Source organism: Sceloporus occidentalis, unplaced genomic scaffold (genome assembly GCF_023333645.1).
Source record: "Sceloporus occidentalis isolate IW3139 unplaced genomic scaffold, rSceOcc1.0.p SCAF_5, whole genome shotgun sequence".
Lineage (NCBI taxonomy): Eukaryota > Metazoa > Chordata > Lepidosauria > Squamata > Phrynosomatidae > Sceloporus > Sceloporus occidentalis.
In genome coordinates, this window is record NW_028316985.1 from 29,944,829 (window position 1) to 29,969,978 (window position 25,150).

General features: G+C 40.7%; 1 protein-coding gene across 2 annotated transcripts; it reads left to right on the forward strand.

Moving 5' to 3' along the window:
- Positions 1-9,924: 9,924 nt before the first annotated feature.
- On the forward strand, positions 9,925-23,932 carry LOC149311853 (protein HP-25 homolog 1-like). 2 transcript variants are annotated; one of them, XM_089526725.1, is made up of 3 exons: positions 9,925-10,160; positions 20,580-20,729; positions 23,158-23,932. In XM_089526725.1, the coding sequence occupies exons 1-3, from the start codon at positions 10,118-10,120 to the stop codon at positions 23,637-23,639; spliced, it is 675 nt and encodes a 224-aa protein (XP_089382851.1). In that variant the 5' UTR covers positions 9,925-10,117; the 3' UTR covers positions 23,640-23,932. The 2 variants fall into 2 exon arrangements, with proteins under 2 accessions (XP_089382851.1, XP_089382852.1); XM_089526726.1 differs by having other exon boundaries at positions 9,925-10,139.
- Positions 23,933-25,150: the final 1,218 nt, after the last annotated feature.

The following is a 25,150-nucleotide window of genomic DNA, read 5'->3' on the forward strand; positions in this document are numbered from 1 at the left end:
CTCTCAGTCTTAGAACTTTATCACACAGGGCTCCAGGCAGGGATAAGAATGGGACAAAAGGAACCTGGAAGGGAACAGAATGAGTGGGGGAAGCATTTTACACAAAGAAAGTCCCTCACTCATTCCGTTCCTTGCCCTTCCATTCCCAATCTGTCTGGAGGAGGAGATTTTTGAGAACTGTTTTGAACAGTTCTCAAAAATTGCCCTCTCCGGAACGGATGGAGAATGGGACAGAACAAGTGAGGGACTTTGCGTGCAGTAAAATGCGTCCCCCATTCATCCCCCACTCATACCTGGCCCCTTCCATTCTGTTCTTGTACTGTGCCAGCAGCCTGTGGTGCGATAAAGTCCTTAGTCTGGACATGCTCAATGTCCAGCTAGACCCATCAAGCTGTATTTTTACCCTTGAATAATATGTGGAAAGCAGAAGACAGTTAAATCTGTTTTCTTCACTCTATCATAATACTGAAATCTTGAAATGAGGCAGCAGGATATTGACACCCCCCCCCAAAAAAAAAAAAAACAAAAAAACCCGGAAGTACTTCTTAATCCTATTTATAACTAATTTGAGGATTTCATGGCCACATACTGTGATGATGGCCACAACCCCAGAAAGCCTATGAATTTTTCAAGAGCATGTAGAATCTTATCTCTCTCATTCTGGTCCCACCAGGTTCTAAGTTTACAGTTTTTAAATCTAGACTCATTATTATCTTTCTCATTTTGTAATAAACCCTTGGTTAAAATCCTTCACACACTTAACCTGGGCTGGAAATAAGTCCCATAGAATTGAGTGGTAATTATTTCAGAGTAAGGATACATAGGATTAGGCTTTCAATTCTTTTTTATTTTGTATTAGCAGACTCAAGGTGATACAGCAGATGTGTGCAGAAACTGGTACTTGATATTTTCTTTATTCTTTGCTTAACAAAAGCTATTAATGAAGCATTTCAGATGTACAGAGAAGGCTTTCCATTCCTGAAACTATAATTTGCTTTGTTGAACTTCTGACCTGCCTGATGCTTTTTTGGTAGTATCTCTTACAACCCATTGATTGAATTACTGCCTTGTCAACAGTGCATCTACAATTGTGCAATTCATATTAGACAAGGCATATGTTGCAAACAAAGAAAGCAATGAGTCAGAATGCTCCCATTTTCTGAACCCATTATTATCAATAATGAGAATTATTTCCAAATCTTATTGGAAATCCACAGCCTTGGCTTTAAATCAGGCATGTCAGGAACCAGAGATATGTGTGCCTGCCTAAAGTAGTCTCTCTCCAACTCCCATCATCCCCCCAGTCAGCTAACAACATGCTGAAGGATAATGGGAATTGTTGCAACTCATCTAGAAAAGGGTAGTGGTGGAGGATGTTGGAGATTAGATCAACCTTCACACACCATTTAAGGGATTGCAAAGTCTACATCCCTTTTTAATTGTAGATAAGGAACTTCGAAGTGATTGATACATAACAGTAAAAGAGAAATCCTATGCTCCCTCTATGGTTGACTGAGGGACCTTTGGATAACAGAGGATTCCCTCTAGCAAATCTATCTATGGATAAATGGGGTAAGGTTGTAACCATCTAACCATTCCAAGCTCCCTGCTGCCTCCCAAATGTCATTGGTGTTAGATCTCTGTCAGTGGAACTTTTTGCCAATGTATGGAAGCTCCTCCAGAGCATAAATACTATCTCTATTGAAAATACATTTTGGTAGCAGCCTACACTTCTATTGGAGGCTGGCTGAGAGGATTTAGGCTCGCACTGTACCTTAGTTTCAGTATTTTAGCTGTCAGTTTTGCCACCATTTTAAAATTGATGCCATGGCCTGAACTAATATTACATCATAAATAACTTTCTTCATTTACTGATATAATAATAATAATAATAATAATAATAATAATAATAATAATAATAATGTATTTATTTATAGCCCGCCCAGTCACAAGGAATCTGGGCAGGTTACATCAATAAAAATACCTAGCAAATACAATAAAATTCAAAATTAGTCCCTACCCAACCCCCCATCCCAATACTAAAATTGCCATGACAGTTCCTTCTCACTCCCTCCAGGCTGAATGATGACAGTTGCCATAGAGGGAGGGCACTTATTCTTCAGGCTAGCCCAATGTCGTTGGGAGATATGGGGAGGGGGGCTTGATCTGTGAGGTCCTGCTCAATGTAAATTGAAGGATATAATGAAGTAAGCAAGTTTATATGGAATAGTGGTTTGCATGTTGGACTAAAAATCTGAGCAACTAGGGTCCAAATCCTTGCTTAGCCAGGTGAGACCTAGGTAGGTATAAGTGATTTTGAACTTCACTTGTTTCCTTCAGATGGATAGAAATTTATTTGTCTTCTCTATGTTGTTTGGAAGCCAGCATAGTGTAGTGGTCTGAGCATTGGACTACAATTCTGGAAACAAGGGTTCAAATCCTTGTTCAGCCCTGGGAACTAACTGGGTGACCTTGGGCAAGTCTCATTCTTTCATCTCAGAGGAAGGCAATTGCAAACCCTCTCTGAACAAACCTTGCTCAGAAAACCTCATGATAGGTTCACCTTAGGGTCACCAGAAATCAGAAATGACTTGAAAGCATACAACAATGACAACAAAAATACCCTGTTGTCAGACTAAGTTACTAAGAATACAAATCATAACTTTATTGGCAATTGATGGGAAAAGATGCAAAACCACAAAATATAAGTAAAGAAAGTGTTCTCATATTCCTTCAGCTGAAACTCTGACACTGCTTCAAGTGCAGATGGTGTGTGGGTCTGCACTGCCAGATATTATGTTAGTTCCAGATGGATCCTTCAAGCTGGGGCACAGGCCAGTTTTCCCTTCCCAAGATGAGGACAATGGAAAGTGGGGGTTATACACCTGGAAAGGGTATACAAGCTTTGAGATGATGCTGGAGGGTTTTTCACCTTCCCATCTGAGACTGAGAGAGGGGAAAGATGCAAGCTCTCAGAGAGAGAGTTTCTTATTAACATCAGAAGTAGTACAGCTATGCTGGCTTTATCTCCATTTACCTTTAGACTTAAGGCTTCTTTACTAAGTCACCTGAACAGAGTACAATCCAACTATGAAACATGGGCTTTAAGACAAATGAGTACATATGTGTGTACCTGTAGTTATATTAGATTGTAACAAATGTGTCTGGGTAGATGAGAAATCCAGTTACTAAAAACTCTTTGCCAGTCTTCCACAAATGTAACTCACTATACTGTTAGCATTGTTGCGCAGTGTGTGATTTGTCACGCTGACATTTTGCATCAGGATCACCACCTCATGAGCGACCGGCAGCTGTGTGCAAACTGGAAAAATGCCTCTCCCTTTCCAGAAACTGCAAAAGAGACTCTAGCCAGATGTCTCTTCACAAGGCTTTTATTCTTCAGAAGTTCCACTATGTACAAGGCTATCTTACAATTCCAACATCAACCCACTGCTACCCAAACTGTGACTTGATGCACCCCCCTTTTATTGCCAGGGCTCCATGTGGCCTTTTTGGCCCTGCCTTTTCCTCCTGTGTCACAATGATCTCTGTCCCCAATCCAGGTTGACTTTGCACTTTTGCAGCCTTTTGCAGCACTTGGTGACCATAATCTCTGATTTCGCTTCTCATGACTCAGCACTAGTGGAAAACTGCTTTGTCATCATGGCTGACAGTGACCCATTGCTGTCCAGTCACTATTTAATACCACATTGTGCATTTTCTCAGGACTCTATATCCCAACATATACTTCAATCTTCTAACAAGTTGACTAAAATTAAAAGTAATTGGCATGCACTTGTTTACACTTCCTTAAGTGTCCAAAGCAAATTTAAAGAGATGGTCACAAAGAAAGCTACCTTCATTTGAAACTGATAACTGCATTACAAGGTAAGGCTAGAATGCGAATCTTCAGAGAGAAGCATTAGGAGCTGAATGGGACTAACAACCCTGATGCCAGCTGCTTTTGTTCCTGTAAAGGAAATATGTTCAATTATTCATGCTTGGTTTAAACTGCCGATGCGCCCAAGCTTTAGCAGAGCATTTCTCTTCTATTATTCATAGGATCAAGCTGATGGAGACCCAGTGGGGGGACATTTCTGCAAATGGATGAATGGAATCTGGAAATGACTTGCTACTGAAGCTAAGGTTGCTTGTTAATTGAATGAAGAGACAAAGGGAGCTTTAGATACCACTACCAGATCTCAAATCTAGGAAACAATTAACTATGTCTGTGTGTATAAGCGCATGCAGAAATGTTCCCATGACTTTCATAGGGTTTTCTTAGGCAAGGAATAATCAGAGGTGGTTTGGCCAGCTCATTCCTCTACACCAGTGATTCCCAAACTTTGGTTCTTCAGACATTTTGGACTTCAGCTCTCAGAATTCCTGACTATTGGCCAAGTTGACTAGGGCTTCTGAGAGTTGTAGTCTTAAACAATTGTTTGACCAAAGTTTGGGACCCACTGCTCTACATGTTTACTGACTTATTATTATTAGTTCTTAGAATGTGCATAATAGCAAGAATCGTGGCCAATACTTGAGGGCATGGTCATGGAGATTATCACAATGGGTTTCTGGAATGTTAAATTTGCTTCATCATCACTGATGCAAACTCACAAATGCCACTAGCTCAGTATTCTTTTTTGATTCTGTAACCACTGGGTGACCCGAGCACTGTCTAGATAAGTAAGGACCAATTCACCCAAGTCTTTGGATAGCAGGGTTGCAGGAGAAGATTGTCTCCTTCCCCTTGTTTGAATACTATGAAAAATGGGTCTGACACTACTTACCTTAAAAAATACTGGTACCAGGTGCTCTCAGTAGCTCAAAGTTGATTTTACCAGTTTCAGATGGAATTATTTGGCCAGAGAAACCCAGACAGTGTCATTTCTTTACTAAAGTATTGCAACTCATTCTGCGTGGAGCTGCCACTAAGCAGAATGCTCTTACAATCTGACTCAGAAGCTGCAGCTGAGACAGAATGTTTCCACTAAGTTTATGAATGAGGTGATTTTTAAGTGAAAAATAAGATAGGATTCTTGTACCTTTAATGGTTGTGTAGAAGAGGGGATTTATGTAGGTGGAGTTTGTATGACAAGTAAAACTTGCTGAAATTGCCTCCCAGCTGTCTTCTCATTTTCTAAGACACAATGCAATTATTTTTATTTTTATGCACATGTTGAAGATATGGTTGTCTTCTTGATGTGGATTAGTTCAGCTATTTTTGCTGTAATGCTATTTTTGATAATGTAGATTTCCTATATTGATGTCATGCACTGTTTAATAGTTCATGTTTCTTTATTGTTCTACACTGCTTTGAAATATTTAGATGTTAAGAGCTTTAGAAAAATAAATAAATTTGCCATGTTTTCTTTACTGTGAATACATACAATGGGACCTTGATACCCACTGGGCTTTGGCTCTGGGATCCCCCATGGATATCAGCATCCATGGATATTCAAGTCCCAATATATTGTCTGGCATAGTAAAATGGTGTCACTTATATAAAATGGCAACAACAAAGTTTTTGCTTTTTGGATTTAAAAAAAAATATTTTCAAGCCATGTATGGTTGAATCTGTGGATGCAGAATCCATTAATATGGAGGGCTGACTGTACATGGCTTGTTTAACATGGTAATAATGGAGATTAGAGCATTGGCTTTAAAGTGCCTTATCCCTGATAGGATGAAGGTGCATTTAATTTTCAAAGAGGGTGTTATATTCAGCTGTGGCCAGGCATATACAACCTGTATACATCCCAGATGTCAGCTGGGCTTATCATGTGGCTTTTCTAAAATGGGAAAATCCTGTTCTTGAAAAGCCACAGGATAAACCCGGCTGGCATCCAGCCTTTATATGGGTTAAATTCGTCTGGCCATAGCTGAATGTGATAACACCCATTCCGAAAATTAATTGTGCCTTTATCACATTAGGGATTGGGCACTTTAAAGCCAATGCGCTAATCTCCAGTATGTGGCAAATCATGTTATGGGGGCCCAAGAAAGGCAGCAAGGGTGAGGGTACTTGAACCATTTTTGAGAATACTTTTAAAGCAGTTTCAGCAATCTGAAAACAAGGCCCAGTTTGGACTTCTTTGGCCATTATTAAAAGTGTATGCTGAGCCTTATTGTCCAAAGAAGCATGTAGCAATATCTGTTATGCAGAACTTGGAAATGTTAATTTTCTGGACTCTAGTTCCAAGAATTCACAAGCAAGTGGTATAATTTTTTTCTGCTGCTGTTATCTGTTGGGCAAGATTGCAATCTGGAGGGCATGGCATGTAGTATTCATTTCTAGAATATCACTACCTTGGAAGACAATGTGAGATAATAAAACCTAACATCCCTACTGGGCCATATCACAGTTGCTATTTATTTAACATGAAACATGAGAGCTTGTCTAGAAATGTGTTATCATTGCCTCTGGGTACAGTGATTCAGCCTCAGTGGTGTGTGCGGTAGCTACACCAGGGAGCTGGCAAATCATTTAACACAGAACAATCATTCTCTTCCAAACAACAAGATGGCATTTGCCTGCCAGTGATTAAACCATTTCTGGCTTGTTCTCAATGCTCCTGGCAACAGGAGGGTATTCTTTGTTTTCTTTTTCTTTTTTAAAGGAACACAGGTGTTATGTGTACAAAAGCAATCCAGCCACTACAGTCCATTTGCACCTGTGATTCTGTCAATTACTTGTTTCCATTTTGGGATGGTCTTGCCTGAGTCCACAGGTGAGGGCAACTAGAGGCTTAAATACAAAAAGTACCATCTTTTTCAAAGTAATCTTTCTGTTACTTTGAACAGAACAGAAAGTTCATCTCATAAGAAAAATATTAAACTGTGGGACCATGCAAGACCACTGTCTGGGCATACTCCCAGGGCCGTTTGAGACAACATATTTGTGCACTGTCCAGTGGACAGCCTTATTTTGAGCATTCATTTTTATGGAGTTGCCATCATGGCAAGATGGGGAGAATGGGGCCATTTGGACCTGTCTAGGACTTAAACAACTCAGACCCCAGCCAATCTTGCATGAGGTTTGCTGTACAGCTGGGTGAGTAATTTGTGCCCATGAGCTGCATGTACTCCTTGCTGCTTCCACTTCATCATGACCACCACCAATGGAAGAGTGCTTCCCCTCCGAAATGCTCTGTTCTACCTTTCTACAGGATTTTATGGTGCAGTTGCAGAAAGGCACCCTTTGTCATCATACAGTACCACTACAATTGTTACTGAACTTTGCTGGCAACTCCAATGCTAGCAGCAATCTTGGCTGATGCTGTTGTTTCTGTAGTGTAGGAAGCAGGTGGGAGGGGGTGACCAATGGAACCCCTCCATGCCAGCAATTGTCCACTCTGCTCTACCTCCACTCTCTCTGTATCAGAGGTTCTCAACCTGTGGATCCCAACCCCTTTGTGTGTGTGTGTCAAATGACCCTTTCACAGGGATCGCCTAAGACCTTTGGAAAACACATATTTCTGATGGTCTTAGGAACCGAGACTATTGGTTGGGGGTCACCACAACATGAGGAACAGTATTAAAGGGTTGCGGCATTAGGAAGGTTGACAACCACTGCTCTATGTGATTGAGAAGAGGGGCCACTTGAAAACAAATCTCTGGATGATTTGAAGTTGATTACCATAGATTTTTGACCCTGAGTCATGAAAAAATGCCAGTTCACTTCACTCTAACTAAATTATAGTTCTAAAAGCAAGCTTAGTGTATCCTGAAGAAGATGTTTGTCAGGAAAGAGTAAATCAGCCACTGTATCCATGGATTCTGCATTTATGGTTTCAACCACCCACAATTGGAAAATATATTTTTAAAAAAACCATCAAAAAGTAAACCTTTATTTTACCATTTAATATAATGAACACAGTTTTACTGTGCCTTTGTATATAATGGGACTTGGCCATTCATAAATTTTGGTATCCATAGGGGTCCTGGAACCAAATCCCAGTGGATACCAAAGGCCCACTATATACTGTCCCAAAAGTTAAAACAAGTTCACTTATTATTCATTTCTATGTGCATTTCCATCATCATAGTTATAACTAATGATGCTTCAGCAAACCTGTCTTTGCAGTCTGGTAGCATCTGGACTGAAGTGTTTCCAAGGCTGTGGAGATTGGAGTGCTGGAAAGTGACATCTGCAGTGCTTTCTTGGACACAGGGTACCTTGTGTACAGGCAGGTGGAGAGACATCTTCTGGTCCTGCCCAGCTGTATGTCCCAAGGCACCCTGCAACAGGCAGTGTATTGCACACTTCATATCCCAGTGCCTCAATCTTCAGCACCTTGGAAACGCTTTGGTTGGGGCACTGCCAGGTTGTAAAGGTAGATTTTTGGGTTCTGGTTGAATTGTTCATAACTGTCAGTGTGAATCTCCAGCAGTTATCATGTTGTAAATCCTTCTTATAATATTGTAAGAAATGAAAAGGTTGCTAGACACCAGGTTTTTAAATCATGTGAGGTGTCTACATGCATACGACAGGTTCATTTAGTTTAATTTTTTATAATAATATATTATTATTATAATTATTATTATTATTATATATTTTTTGCTGGAGTGGGAACCAAGGCGGTTACAAAAGGAATAACACAAATAAAATCATCACATTAAAACAATACATTAAAGCAGCTCTATTTTCTGTGAATAGTCCAGAAAGACTATTATTTCTACCTGTACTATTTATCATTTATTGTGTTATTTCTCATTATCGTAGCCTGTTCTAGCCTGGCAAAAATATGTGCTCTTCAAATCTAATTATGCTATATGTCCTAAGATGAAATGCTCTTTTGGGTAATGCAGCCATTTTCAGGAATGCTGAATGCTTCAGTGTTTCAATTTTGTGCCACTTTGTGGTTTCCTTCATTTTCTGTACCAAAGCTGCTGGGCATAACTAAAATAGTTCTTTGGATTCAGGCCTTATGACTAAGAAAGATTATTCTGGATGAAGAAAGACAGTCTCATTTCTGTGAAAATATGTGGACAGCTCTAATAGCTATGTGATGAGATAAATCTGCTTATTTCTGTTGACGTTAGGGATTGGAATTTTAGGATATACTGAGACCTTACAACAGTTGTTCCATACTTGTGGAGACTGCAACAGAAAAGAAGAAATGCTGAAAATACACAAAGTTTGGTTATCAATCTTGAAAAACACCAAAATCAAGACTCAATACATGCAAATGAACACCACCCAAGGTCAGGGGGTTTCCCTGCAGACAATTGATTGCTATTTAAACTGACACACACCCATCATGCATATCCTCCCACCCTGAGACCTTGCCATTCAACAACAAACCAACACAGAGATCAACATGTAAATCACTTGCTCCCAACCGAGGGTCACACAAGTATATATACGCCACACACATCCATGCCACCACCCTCTGAAGATGCTAACCATAGATGCAGGCAAAATGTCAGGAATAAATTCTTCCAGAACATGGCCACATAGCCCAGAAAATTCACAGAAAACTAATATATATATCTAAAGGACAGTATGCTTGCATGTGAACAGATTTCCTCAGAACTGAAGTTAATCATTGTTAAGGAAATCCACTGTCCCGTGTCAGCAAAATCATAAGGGCAACGAACTTGTTAAATGAACAGATATCCTGAACTAAAACCAGTCAAACAAACAAACAAACAAACAAACAAACAAAGAAGAACCAGTAGAATTACTCTGCTTACATCTACCATGATTTTATTTGGCCTCGATCAATTGAATAAACATTGCTCATTTGCCCAATATGCAGATATTTTAAAGTTCAATGTACTAACATACATGGCTCAAACCTCGCTCACTATCCTTCATTTACTGGAAACTGCTGTTATGTTTGGGGGGTGGGTGGGGTGAGGAGAGAGAGCAAGAAAGAGCACTCTAAAAGTTAATAATAGAGAAGAGCACACTTGGGAGGAAACTGAAAGTGAAAAAATCATGGCTACCAATAAAATGTGGACAGGAGGGAATATATGAGTATTTAAGGGGAAGACTTCATTCATTCAAACATACTTCAGCTTGGGTTTATGAAGAGAGTGGTTGTTTGTTTTTGTTTTGTTAAGAGGTACAGAGAGATTCAAGAGGGAAGATCACTTCTAAGGACACAAGATGATTTTGGGGAAACTCAGAGGTTGCAAAGTCTTTTGGACAGGTTTGATTTTCTTGTTTTGATTGTGGTTTTAATTCTTTAGCTGGGGTAATGATATCTGGGTGTGAAGCGAATTCATCTTCCTTCACATTTTGAAGCAGAAAGTAACATTTCAGTCTCTGCTGCATCTGTACTGATGGCAGCAGAATTTCTGTTTCTCTCTGGAGGCAGTGAAGAAGGGAGGAATCCCCCCTCCCCATTTTAATGTTCTGAAAGATAAATAAGGATACATTTCACATTACTGCTCTCCTCTGAAGTAAGTCATATTAATTTTGATGGAACTAATTTTCAAGTTAGCATGCAGGCTTATTCTAATATCTAGTTTATGTTTCGGAAAGTGATTCATTTGTGAACAGCGTCATTCCTTCAAGTAACCACAGGGGTCAAGTTTGAAGCATGGAGCAATCTACTTCTCTGTTATTTCCATCCTCTGGCATCACCTCCCAGAATTCTCCCACAAGAAAAAGAAATCAGTTTTGACAATGAAATTGGAAACTCTTTCTTTTCCAAAGCCTTTCCAAGATGACAATTCTGGCTAAGGTTGAGGGTTTCTTAATTGTCTAGATCAGTTCTTTGTGTGCTGACACAGGAATAAACTTTATTGCATCAGACAGGGCTTTCTTCTATGAAAGAGTAGATGTAGGACTGCACTGCAGCCAAAGAGCAGCTGATGCAATCCTGTAAGATAGGCAGAAAACAGCTACCTGTAGAACTTTCTTTCTTTCTGCAAAGAAAAAAAAAATCAGCTTCCTTATCCCTAGGGACCACTGCCTGAAATTTAGGAGTTTATCACATGTAATTTTCATGCTGGCCAAGGCATGGGACGGGATCGGGCTGGAATGGGTTAAAAATGATTTTAGCACAGGCAAAATTAGTGCTGCGCTGCCACCCGACCATCACCCATCCTCCAGCAGTGTTCTGGCAGCCAATTTTGGTATTATGAAAAGCTTCTTTTGGTCAGTGCAGTGGATGGTATTCCCTTCCTCCTTCTCTTTGTTGCTGTTGTTAATTGTCCTTAAGTCAACCCCAACACATGACAACCCTGTGGATGAGACATCTCTAAGACCTCTTGTCCTCCATTGTTCTGCTTAGGCCTTTAAACTCAGGCCCATGACCTCCCTAATTGAGACTATTCATCTAGTGTGCAGTCTTCCTCTCTTTCTACCACCCTATACTTTTCTTAGCATTATTGTCCTTTTGCATGAATCATTCCTTCTCGTGATGTGGTCAAAGTACAACAGCCTCAGTTTGATTATCTTGGCTTCCAGGAAGATTTCAGGCTTGATCTGTTTTTTTAATTTTAATTTTTTAAAAAATATTTTATTATTAAAATACAATATACAAAAACAAAGACAAAAAATAGAAACAAATCAAACATAATAATAATAATAAACCACAAACAATAAAAGAATAATAATAATAATAAAAACAATACAATACAATACAATACAATATGACACATTAATGACATCAAAAATACCTTCCAATAACATCCCCAAACAACTAGACAATAACATAAAAATTACCTTCCCTTCCTTTGGACTGAATATATTTAATACGTAGTTTATGTGACTTTCCTTTAAATCCCCTTAAGTCTCTTTAAGCATATTTACAAGATATCTTTTGATTCTCCATTTGACTATTCGTATACTTTATATTATAATTCACGTGTAATATTATCTCTATTTATCCATTTCCCCCCTATATTATCTATTTTTTACATATTCCAATATATTATTTCCTACTTACAATTACCAGTATCCCACTTAATATCTTATCTCTTAAAAGTTTAATTCAAACTTAATCAGGCTATGCTTTTTGATATCTATTAATCTACGATTCTTCTTTCCATCAAATAATCCAAAACTGGTCTCCATTGTTTTCCTACTTCATTAACATTTTCATTTTTAAGCAGATATGTTAATTTATCTGAAATTATCATATCATATATCTTGTTGTACCATTCCTCCTTTGTTGGGGTTTCTTTACATTTCAATTTTCTTGCAAAGACCATTCTTGCTGCAGTCACCATATAAAATATCACTTTACTATATTTCTTTTCTATCTTTTCATCTGTTATTATTCCTAATAGAAATAGTATCATATCCTTCTTTATTTTGATATTTAAAATTTTTCCTATTTCTATATGAATTTGTTTCCAAAATTCTGTCGCTCTTCTTCATTCCCACCACATATGTGTGAAAGTTCCAACTTTTCCTTTACAATTCCAACATTCTGATTTCCCATTCTTATTAATTTTGCATAGCTTTTTTGGTGTCAGATACCATCTATATTGAATTTTGTAATAATTTTCTTTTATATCAGCACAGAGGGTGTATTTTAATCTATTATTCCAATTTCTTTCCCATTTGTCTAACAATGTTGGCCTCCCTATATCCTGTGCCTAGGTTATCATAAAGTGTTTTATTGTTTCACTTTCCATTTCCAAATTTAATAAGAACTTATATAATTTAGATATTCTATGTTCCTCCTCACTAATTAATATTTTTGCCAGTGGTGTCTCTTCTTTTTCAATTTGAAATGTTTTTGAGTCTAATTTATATCTTTCCACCATCTGCATATAAAGAAACCAATTGCAATTTAGTCCTTCTTCAATTAATTCCTCCATTGTTTTCAATCTGTATTTTCCTAGCTCCAACTTTAACAGGTCATCGTATGCTACCCAATCTATTTCCTTCATTTTTTCTCTTCTGAAAAATGCCTCATTAATTGATGTCCATCTGAGAATATTTTTGTATAATATGTGGCTTATACTTCAAATTCTAAAGAGAGATTTTCTTATAATGTGGTTGTTAAAATTTTTGTTCACTTTAATTTTATCATATATTAAATATGCGTGCCACCCATAAATATTATCAAACTCTTCTAATTCTAATAACTTATAATTTTTAATTTGTATCTACTCCTTTATCCAATCTAAACAAGAAGCATTATAATATATCCTAAAATTTGGTAGGCCTGATCCTCCTTTTTCTTTTCTATCTTGTAACACTTTCATTTTAACCCTTGATTTTCTGTTGTTCCAGATAAAGTTAGCTATATCCTTCTCCCATATCTTGAATTGCTTATCATTAATAATTATCAGTATAGTTTGGAATAGAAAAAGTAATTTAGGGGTTACGTTCATTTGTACAGTCGAAATTCTACCTAACCAAGAGATGTTTAAATTGTTCCAATTTTGTAAATCTTTCTTTATTTCTTTCCATACTTGTTCGTAGTTATTTTTAAACAATTCCAAATTCTTTTTGGTAATTTGGATCCCTAGATATCTATTTCTTCTTTTATTTCACAGCCAGAAAAACTTTGAATTTTTTCTTTTTCTCTTTTATTCATGTTTAATGTCAAGATATTCATTTTATTTTTATTAATTTTCAATCCAGCCAATTCACCAAATTCTTTAATGGTTTCAAATACTAATGGTATGGTCTCCACGGGATTGGATAATGCTAATACAAGGTCATCTGTGTATGCTTTCAGTTTAAATTCCAAATTTTTGATCTTTATGCCTGTGATTTCTTTATTATTTCTAATCCTGTTGTTTAATATCTCTATAGCAGTTATAAATAACAATGGTGATAATGGGCAGCCCTGTCTAGTTCCTTTTTCAATTTGTATTGTTTTAGTTTTTTGTCCATTGATTAGTATTTTGGCATTCTGTTCACTATAAATTGATTGTATCCAGTTTACAAAGTTTTCTTCCAATTTCATCTCTTTTAGTACACCCATCATATATTCCCAATTTAGATTATCAAAGGCCTTTCCCGCATCAAGGAATATTAGTGCTGCTTGTCTATCAAATCTTTTTTCAAAATATTCAATTATATCTATAATAATCCTTATATTATCTTTTATTTGTCTTTTACGTAAAAAGCCCGATTGATCTTGATCAATCCAATTACTTAATATTGGCTTGTTCAAGGACTCATTTGTTTGTCTTTTGCCTGTCCATGGTATCCTTAGTACTTTTCTCTAGCATCACATCTCAAATGAGCTGATTTTCTTCTTATCTGCTTGTTTCACTCTCTAGGTCTCACATCCATACATGGTGATGGGGAATACAATGTATTAGACAATTTTACCTTGGGTGCTCAGTTGTTTATCTTTACACTTGTCCAGTTTTTTCATAACTGCCCTTCTCATTCCTAGTCTTTTAATTTCTTGACTGCAGCCTTTCCAATCACTGTTTGTTTCCAGCTACAAGAACGCCATAAATATTTCAATTTCCCTATTGTCTAGGTTAAATTTATGTAGATCCTCTGTGGTCATTATTTTGCTTTCTTTATGTTCAGGAGTAAGCCTGCCTTTCTAATTTCTTCTTTAAATTTCCTTCATATTTTTTCCAAGTCTCTGATGTTTTCTCTCAATAGTATGGTGTCATTTGCATATCTTAGATTATTAATGTTTCTTCCTCCTATCTTCACTCCTCCTTCTTCTGAGTCTAAGTCTATTCTGCATATGATCTCCCTCTGTACCTGCCAACCCACCAACTGCGTCCTGCTATAGAGTTGCTGCAGCCTTCCCTCAGCCATTCCATCCCTGGGGCAGAGCTAATCCCTGACCAGTAGGTCCATGGGGTTTTTGTTAGTTGCAGAAGGAGAAAGGGAATACCAAGCTCTACATTGACCACAAAGAGACATTCAGATGCATAGGGCTGACTCATGCCTGTGTATGCCACCAACAGGAAGTCACCAACACACTGTTTACATGTCTAATGCAGATGAAAGTGATGATGACAAACCTTGGGGAAAATATGTTTTTGGAGTAAAACTCCTCAAATAATTCAGTCAACAAGGTCACTGATCATGTTGGCTAAGGAACTCTGGAAGTTGTTATCCAAAAGTGACTTTATTAAACTCTGAAGTCACGCCTTTCTTACTATGCAACCTGTCTAAGATGGTGGCAGACACCCCACTAGTGTGTTACAATGGTGGAAGGCCAGCTTGGGCCAACCTAACCCACTTTTTGTCTCAGTGAGGAGGTCAGAATATTGTGCCAACCACACAGTGTCCAATATATCACCAACCCAATCTATTTTCCTGCTGCAGCCAATCCACTAGTCAGTTTCTGGCCAGTAGTGAGCAAGATGAGTGTCAGAGAAAGCATATTTCAGAGATCTTTGTAAGGATGATGTCATTGCATGTGTCCATCTAAGGGGATGTTCCCACTTAAGATTTGAAACGATTTAAAATATAACGTTTTTAATAGATCCGATTCAAAATAACCCTGGTCTTATCCCGCGTTCCGAATTGCTTTTATTCTTCGTTCCCATCTGGTTTTTTAAATCGAAGTTTTTACCTGCAAGCGTTCCTACTTGGCATGAAATCGGTGTTTAAATAAAGCGATTCTTCTCCTCCATACCTTATTTGGAGCTGTCAATCAATAGTACGTCAGAATGATGTAACGTTAATCCGGAATATTTGGAAGCGATTTATCTTTTGGCATCGTTTCCATTTCATTGACTGTTTGTGAATTTAGCGAATTTAGGAAAGCGAATTTAGGAAACCCAAGCTCTTTCCAGAGGAACTATGGGATAGGTTTTGCATGACAGCATCCCCTCTTCATGTCTCCCAAGACAGCCAGGGAGAATCCCTTCAGAGAGCACAGAGATCAATGGGGGAGGCTTCTGGCAAAGCGAATTTAGGAAACCCAAGCTCTTTCCAGAGGAACTATGGGATAGGTTTTCCATGACAGCATCCCCTCTTCATGTCTCCCAAGACAGCCAGGGAGAATCCCTTCAGAGAGCACAGAGATCAATGGGAGAGGCTTCTGGCAAAGCGAATTTGAGGAGCCCAAGCTGTTTCCAGAGAAACTATGGGGATAGGTTTTGCAGGACAGCATCCCCTCTTGATGTCTCCCAAGACAGCCAGGGAGAATCCCTTCAGAGAGCCCAGAGATCAATGGGGGAGGCTTCTGGCAAAGCGAATTTAGGAAACCCAAGCTCTTTCCAGAGGAACTATGGGATAGGTTTTCCATGACAGCATCCCCTCTTCATGTCTCCCAAGACAGCCAGGGAGAATCCCTTCAGAGAGCACAGAGATCAATGGGGGAGGCTTCTGGCAAAGTGAATTTAGGAAACTCAAGCTCTTTCCAGATAGGTTTTGCATGACAGCCCAGAGATCAATGAAGGAGGCTGCTGGAAAAGCAGGGAGGGAGCACTCTTCCCAAAGATTCTCTTTCCAGGGTTGGAGGAGAAGGCAGATTCCATTTGAGAAAGGGAGGGAGAAAGGCTCTATCCCCCCCCCCCCATTGATCAGAGCCCTTCCTTGCCTGGGCGAGATCAGATGCCTCCTCGCGAGGAGCCTTCCCTTCCCTGTCTGGGCGAGATCAGAGCCCAAGCGGGCAGGGAATGCCTCTTCGAGAGGAGCCTTTCCTTCCTGCCTCTCCTCCGTTAGAAATGGGCTCTCCCCACACAGAGGGGAGGTTGCAATCCACCGGCAGATGCAGGCGCTTGAGCAGCCGGGACTTCAGGCGCTTAAAGCGCTGAAGAGATTAAGCGCCTGTAAACCATTAAAATAAAAAATAAAAATAATCCTTATCTCTTATTGAAAGACCACAGCGGACAAAGGGGTGAGGGAAGCAAAAATGGCGACAGCCATGACGGATGGGGACAGAAAGGGCAACTCGCCCAAGGCCAGCCCCATCGCACTCGGCTCCTCCCATCCATCTAACCCGATTTCAAAGGCTGTCATTCCTATTTAAATGCTCCGGTTCCTAACTCGAATCAAGGGAAAAACGATGGTCAGACCGGGGATGTTCCCATTAGGTGAAACCCCGCGTTCTGAATCGAATCCAAGGAGTGGCATTCCTATTAGGATCCGATTTAAACCTAGAACAGTTCTAGAGCAACCCGCAATCGTCCCCACTACAAATCGAATCGTAGAGCGGTTTAAAATTTTGAATCGATTTTTCGTCATTTAACGCGCGTTAAAAAAGACTAAGGGTCTGACCTTCGTTTTTCCCTTGATTCGAGTTAGGAACCGGAGCATTTAAATAGGAACGACAGCCTTTGAAATCGGGTTAGATGGATGGGAGGAGCCGAGTGCGATGGGGCTGGCCTTGGGGGAGTTGCCCTTTCTGTCCCCATCCGTCATGGCTGTCGCCATTTTTGCTTCCCTGACCCCTTTGTCCGCTGTGGTCTTTCAATAAGAGATAAGGATTATTTTTATTTTTTATTTTAATGTTTTACAGGCGCTTAATCTCTTCAGCGCTTTAAGCGCCTGAAGTCCCGGCTGCTCAAGCGCCTGCATCTGCCGGTGGATTGCAACCTCCCCTCTGTGTGGGGAGAGCCCATTTCTAACAGAGGAGAGGCAGGAAGGGAAGGCTCCTCTCGAAGAGGCATTCCCTGCCCGCTTGGGCTCTGATCTCGCCCAGACAGGGAAGGGAAGGCTCCTCGCGAGGAGGCATCTGATCTCGCCCAGGCAAGGAAGGGCTCTGATCAATGGTGGGGGGGGGGGATAGAGCCTTTCTCCCTCCCTTTCTCAAATGGAATCTGCCTTCTCCTCCAACCTTGGAAAGAGAATCTTTGGGAAGAGTGCTCCCTCCCTGCTTTTCCAGCAGCCTCCTTCATTGATCTCTGGGCTGTCATGCAAAACCTATCTGGAAAGAGCTTGAGTTTCCTAAATTCGCTTTGCCAGAAGCCTCCCCCATTGATCTCTGTGCTCTCTGAAGGGATTCTCCCTGGCTGTCATGGGAGACATGAAGAGGGGATGCTGTCATGGAAAACCTATCCCATAGTTCCTCTGGAAAGAGCTTGGGTTTCCTAAATTCGCTTTGCCAGAAGCCTCTCCCATTGATCTCTGGGCTCTCTGAAGGGATTCTCCCTGGCTGTCTTGGGAGACATCAAGAGGGGATGCTGTCATGCAAAACCTATCCCATAGTTCCTCTGGAAAGAGCTTGAGTTTCCTAAATTCGCTTTGCCAGAAGCCTCTCCCATTGATCTCTGGGCTCTCTGAAGGGATTCTCCCTGGCTGTCTTGGGAGACATCAAGAGGGGATGCTGTCCTGCAAAACCTATCCCCATAGTTTCTCTGGAAACAGCTTGGGCTCCTCAAATTCGCTTTGCCAGAAGCCTCTCCCATTGATCTCTGTGCTCTCTGAAGGGATTCTCCCTGGCTGTCTTGGGAGACATGAAGAGGGGATGCTGTCATGCAAAACCTATCCCATAGTTCCTCTGGAAAGAGCTTGAGTTTCCTAAATTCGCTTTGCCAGAAGCCTCTCCCATTGATCTCTGGGCTCTCTGAAGGGATTCTCCCTGGCTGTCTTGGGAGACATCAAGAGGGGATGCTGTCCTGCAAAACCTATCCCCATAGTTTCTCTGGAAACAGCTTGGGCTCCTCAAATTCGCTTTGCCAGAAGCCTCTCCCATTGATCTCTGTGCTCTCTGAAGGGATTCTCCCTGGCTGTCTTGGGAGACATCAAGAGGGGATGCTGTCCTGCAAAACCTATCCCCATAGTTTCTCTGGAAACAGCTTGGGCTCCTCAAATTCGCTTTGCCAGAAGCCTCTCCCATTGATCTCTGTGCTCTCTGAAGGGATTCTCCCTGGCTGTCTTGGGAGACATGAAGAGGGGATGCTGTCATGCAAAACCTATCCCATAGTTCCTCTGGAAAGAGCTTGGGTTTCCTAAATTCGCTTTCCTAAATTCGCTAAATTCACAAACAGTCAATAAAATGGAAACGATGCCAAAAGATAAATCGCTTCCAAATATTCCGGATTAACGTTACATCATTCTGACGTACTATTGATTGACAGCTCCAAATAAGGTATGGAGGAGAAGAATCGCTTTATTTAAACACCGATTTCATGCCAAGTAGGAACGCTTGCAGGTAAAAACTTCGATTTAAAAAACCAGATGGGAACGAAGAATAAAAGCGATTCGGAACGCGGGATAAGACCAGGGTTATTTTGAATCGGATCTATTAAAAACGTTATATTTTAAATCGTTTCAAATCTTAAGTGGGAACATCCCCACCCTTCGTCTTTTTTAACGCGCGTTAAATGACGAAAAATCGATTCAAAATTTTAAACCGCTCTACGATTCGATTTGTAGTGGGGACGATTGCGGGTTGCTCTAGAACCGTTCTAGGTTTAAATCGGATCCTAATAGGAACGCCACTCCTTGGATTCGATTCAGAACGCGGGGTTTCACCTAATGGGAACATCCCCTAAAAGGAAATAACTAGATGCTTCTCTGCTGCTTCTCTCCCACTGTCCATCAGCAATGACTCACCGTCCCACCCTCTTTTCTTGTGTGGCCTAGGATGTATTTCCTGATGTATGTGTTTATTTCTATCATGCTCATGCTGTTTTTTTTAATAAATCTGAAATCTTTGTCTTTGTCACAACTTTGTGTAGAATGGTTAGCATAGGTCCTGGATCTGGGATATCTTTTGCCAGTGTCCCCATGGCAATGGTAACATGCAAGGGACGCCAGGGGGAGGACTCAGGATGTGTGGGGTGGAAATTGAGGTGACCAGGCTGGTGCAGATGCATTTCTTGACTCCCCAACCCCCATAGCAGAGGGATCATTTGGGGGCAACTATCCAGCTGAACTCTGTCATTCCAGAGTCTGGCTGCTGGCTAGAGTGATGGCCTCTTCAATCAACACTGGGTTGGTTGATGCTAGGATCTGGATCCATGCGCAAGCCAACCCTGTCTACAGCTGTAATCAATAAAAAGTTGTGGCCATCTTTTCGCCAATTAACATTTTGCCCTCCAATTAACACTTCATCTATTTACACTCGCTTTCATTTTGTCATATGCTAACTTAATCAGGTACAAGTCATTTCAGTGACATCTGTATGAATATTTTGTATTTATATCAAGCAGAGAACAGTGCAGCCAGTGCAACAATATGAGCTTGTGGTAGAAACAGGAGCAAATATTCAGGATGTGAAATCTACCTTGGGATAGGAAAGGAGATAGACAATTTTTTTAAAATGTAAACTTCAATAGAAGAGCTCCTAAGGCTGTCTTTCATATGTGGAAGTTGGCTAGCATCAATCATGAGGCAAGAGTCTCATGTCCTCTGTTTCCAGACAAAGATCTAACTAACTTTTGGGAGATAGGGGAAGTGATCTCTGCAGGCAGGCAGGAAGCAAAGGGCTTGAGTACATAGTTAAAAGAATTAAAGAGAGGAGTGAAATAAAAGAGTATGCATTATCTTTAGAGCCCCCCCCCCCCCCCCGGGTTGAAGCTTCTTTGCTTCCAACAATGTCCAATCACTAATCCAGTTGCCAGTTTTTACATTTATAGTAAGGAAGTGTCTCCACATCATTATAGGAATCTGGGTTGGTGAGCTGGCATCACTGAAAAGGAATGAGAGCCTGCATGATTTAACATCTTGTCACTGTTGTTGTTGCTGATGTTAAAATACCTAAACATGATTATTTCTTTTACTATAGGTCTCTGGATTGTGGGAATTTTTTCACTCAGGACAGCAGAAAGTCAAGAAAAAGATAATGGTGAATCTGTTTCATCAGGCCTAATGGGACCGAGAGGACCTCCTGGGCCTCCTGGGCCACCTGGACCAAGGGGTTTTCCTGGGCCTCCAGGTATGGTTTACCTTTAATAATAATAATTTATAGCAAATTTTCAGGTACAGATTTCATTGAAAGGAAAAGCATTGCAATGGGAAAAAAATCAGGAACCTCTGTGGGTTAGAGCTTGGAAAAGGTACTTTGCCATAGAAGTCTCAAGATTCTAAGAGCAATGGTACAAGAATTTAATTTTTTTGTGCTCTACCTTGGATTAGTATGCCTCTTGGATGGTTTGCATTTTCACATGTTATATTTTAATTTATAACTGTTTTAATGCTTAAAATTGTTTGTTTTTTAAATTTTATATTTATATATTTAAATATGTTGTACTGTTTTTAAATTGTATAGTTTTATACTTGGTCTCTGCCTATATTGGGAGAAAGCCAGGATATAAGAAAATAAAATAATATCTTTTTTTCTGGATGCAAAATATCCCAAAGCTGTAGAATTTCAAACAAGGGGAGATGTGATCACAACAGATGTGTAGTAATATAACAGTTATGGGTTGGTTTTTTTGCTTGCTTGTTTGTTTGTTTTAAAAAGAAAGAGAGCATGTAAGATGAGAGTTGAGTTCCTTTTGTTTTGGTGAAACGGTGAAGAAATAACTAATAAGGTATTTAAATTATGTGTCTCTCTGTGTGTGTCGTTTCCCTCAAAAGATCATTTCCAATATACAACATGCCTAGGTCAAAAATCCTCCAGTTCCTGGCAATGCAAAAATTATTATATGTAATTTTTGAAAATTGTATTTTAGAAAAATGAGGTGTGCTCAGCAGCCTGTCCCTGTAGCACATTGGAGGGATCTTCTAAAGTTTTCCTAGGAGCAGCAGCAAGCAGGATTCGCTCACATAGTGCAGAGTGGTAGGGTGCGTTTCTCGGAGGTGAACAGCAAATGTGTTAGGCAATGGGGTTGAGGTAGAAGGGTTTTTCCAAAGCTGTTCAAAAAATCTGTAGAAGACTCCTCTGACGTGCAGTGGGCACAGACTGCTAAGCAGACCTCAACCCCGCAGTTATTGGATGAAGCTAGGCCAGCAAGTCAGTCACTAAAAATATACGAGTCGTTAGTTTACTCAAGTCAAGTCAATGCACCATTTATTGCCAAACTGAGTCCAAATTGAATCACTGAAGCAACCTGAGTCTGAGTCAGTTAATGAGTCTACATCACTGATGTTCATTGGCCCAAACAGAGGCTACATAACAATATAAAACTGACATGTATTCTATTCTGTGTAAAAGGACTTCAAATGAAACCATGGTGGGATACAGACGGGCAAAAAGGGGTGTGTTCATGACGTCATGAAGGTAGAGCCTTCAGACGGCCCTTACCTGAATGCCGCCATGAACACGCCGCCCGCACGCCCCAAGCGGGAAGAAGCAGCATTAAAAAGGTGCTGCTTTTCCCTGCTTCTTTTCTGTATGCTGCGCAGCTGCGCAGCTTCGTCTGTAAGCTGCTGCACCGGTACGCCAGAATTGTTACGCTGCTAATTTAAGTTGCCCATTTAAAAGCTCCATGTCTGCTGCGTCGCATAATGAGTCGGGGTCCTGGAACATGCGCAGTTTGCACCGAGGTTCAAATTAGAGCGTCAGATGCCATGCAGATGTGGAAGCTGCAGCACAGCTGCACTCTATTTTAATGCTCGTAACCCTAACCCTAACCCTAACCCTAATCCTAGAGCAACATGTACGCATGCGCTGCTAGAATTGGGGAAAGTTTGGAATTTAAAGTGAACCCCTACACACATTCCTGTGCCATTTTCACCTAACAATAAAAAACCCCTAAAACTTTAAATATTTACATATGTACAAGGGAGGTGATGGGGGATGGCAGGGGGACAGCGGTGGCAGCGGCGAGAGCTGTGGCTGTGCATTGCAGATTCAGCAAGAGCGTGGGGACCAAAGGAGAGGAGGCATCCATGATGCTGGTGACATTGGCAACGTGCAAGCGGACAAGGATGCCAACACCAGCTGATCACCAGCTGGCAGGAGACCACTATTGTTCTTGGGCAGGGCGGGGGAAAAACTTTTAAAGGGGCCTGTGCGCTTTAAATGTGCACATAGGCTTTCTGCTGCCTCTGCTGAGCGCTGCAGCTGCGCAGCTGTGCACCCGCCAGCCGGCAAAAGAAAAAAAAAAAGCCCTGTTTTTGGCCGCCCGTGCAGAAGTTGCCTCTCTCTTTGCAGCATCCTCCGAGGCGGCGGTTTGGAAACTGCGGGTCAGAAACGGCCCCAGGTGAGGCGTCTTCACTGCCCCCCATGTGGAAGCCCCATCACCTGAGCCACGCCCCTGGGGCGGGCGGTCTGGAGGCTCCGTATTCAGCAGAATACACCTCCAAGACGTCTTCCCCTGCCCGTCTGTATCCCGCCCATGGCACACTCATGGGGGCCTACTTCAGCATTCTTTTTGCTTCTCATTCTCCTTTTCCTGTTTTTGTTTGTTTTGTTTTAGGTATTCCAGGACTACCAGGCCCTCCAGGAATTGGGGGACCACGTGGAATCCCAGGACTCCCAGGAAACCAAGGAATCCCAGGGCCCCCTGGAATATGCCATCAACAACAGAAATCTGCCTTTGTTGTAGAACTGGGGCGAAATTATCCAGACCCCAATCATCCCATTGTGTTTCACAAGATCCTGTACAACGAACAGCAACATTTTGATGAAACTTCAGGAATCTTTACCTGCCAAATTCCTGGAGTTTATTTCTTTGGCTACAATCTGTTGGCAAACCAGAATGCCCATGTTATCTTGGTAGATAATGGCACTGAGGTGATAGACTCTTATCGGAATGTGACAGGTTTCTTTCAATACCTCTCAGCAAGTACGATCCTAAAGCTGGACAAAGGAAAGAAAGTGTGGTTAGAAGCAAAGCAGGATTATAATGGAGTAGCCCACAAAAGTTACTTTATGGGCTACCTTATTTTTCCCTCCTAGAATCTAGATAAATGAGCCAGATTATAATGTTTTGCACAACTGACTTCATAAGCAGACTTTGTCTTGGTTTTTGGTGTAGATAATGGGCTACCTGCTGTCTGAGTTACAGAAATGCATCAGTGTATCTAGTAGTACATTTAAGAAGTTTATGCAATGTTTAGAGAATTTTTTATGGTTTTCATACAATTTGATAATGATTGCTGCATTATGATTTGATAATATGTATAGCATGGAAAAGGTTGTCAAAACATTTGCAACCACTGGTTTGAAATTAAAGATAGAAATATAAGTAATTGGTTTTATTATCTGTGTTCAGGGATTTGAATTCTAATAAATCTGAGAAGTACTGAGCAGCTCTACACATTATTGGAAAGATCACATCTTTCCCCATTATATTTACTTCCTTGAAATATTTAAGCTGTGTGTTGTTAATTGCTGTCAAGACTGTTGACTTATGATTTAGAAGCCTCCAAAACATTTTGTTATTTATAGTCCTGCTAAGGTTCTGCAAACTCAGGGAGTGCCTTCTTTGACAAAAATAATTCATCTGTAATGCAGGTTTCCTCTTTTCTTAAGACTTTCAACTTTACTGAGCATTATCCTTTCCAATGAGTCATATCATATCATAATATGTACAAAGTATGATAACCTTAGTTAGATTCTAGGAAGAGTTCAGGCTTGATTTACTCTTGGACCCATTTATTTTTCTTTTTGGCAGTCCATGGTGTCCATGAGGCCTAAATACCCTAAAAGCACCAGATCTTGTCTGATCTTGTAAGCTAAGTGGGGTAATACCTTGGTTAGTACTCGGATGGGAGACTGCCAATGAATCCTAGGTACTGTAGGCTATATTTCAGAGGAAGGAAGTGGCAAAACCACCTGTAGGGAAAGAACCTTCACAGTTGCTACTTCCAGACTGGAGAACTCCATTCTTTGGTTGGTCTGATGAACACGCTCCTTGCTCTGTTTCTACCAGCAGAGAAGAAGTTTTTAATCAGACAGTCTTTTCAGTTTTAATTATGGAACAGTACTGTAAGTGTGGTGGCCTAAACACACTAAAGGCACTAGATCTCAACTGATCTTGGAAGCCAAGCTGAGTCAGCCTAGTTAGTACTTGGACGAGAGACCACCAATGAATACAAGGTGCTGTAAACTATGGCCTGTTCTGCACGGGTGGAAAGTACGTCCCTCACATGTACTAGGGTTAGAAAGGGGCATCCTTTCTGGATGCCCCTAACCCTAGTATGCTCCGAGCGCATACAAAATGGCAGCACCCGTTCTACACGGGCGCTGCCATTTCGACATCAAAGACGCCTAGCATCTGTACATCACGCAGCAGAAATGACGCCATGAGTGCGCCATTGGTGCTTTGCAGCTCCATTTCCGCACCGCAAAAAGAAGCTGTTTTTTGCGGCTTCTTTTTGCTGCGCGAAGGAGCGGTGCGCTTTGTTTGCTGTGGCTTCTTCGCGCAGCAATCACGGGCGCCAGCAGAGCCCCCTTTTTGGGCGCTC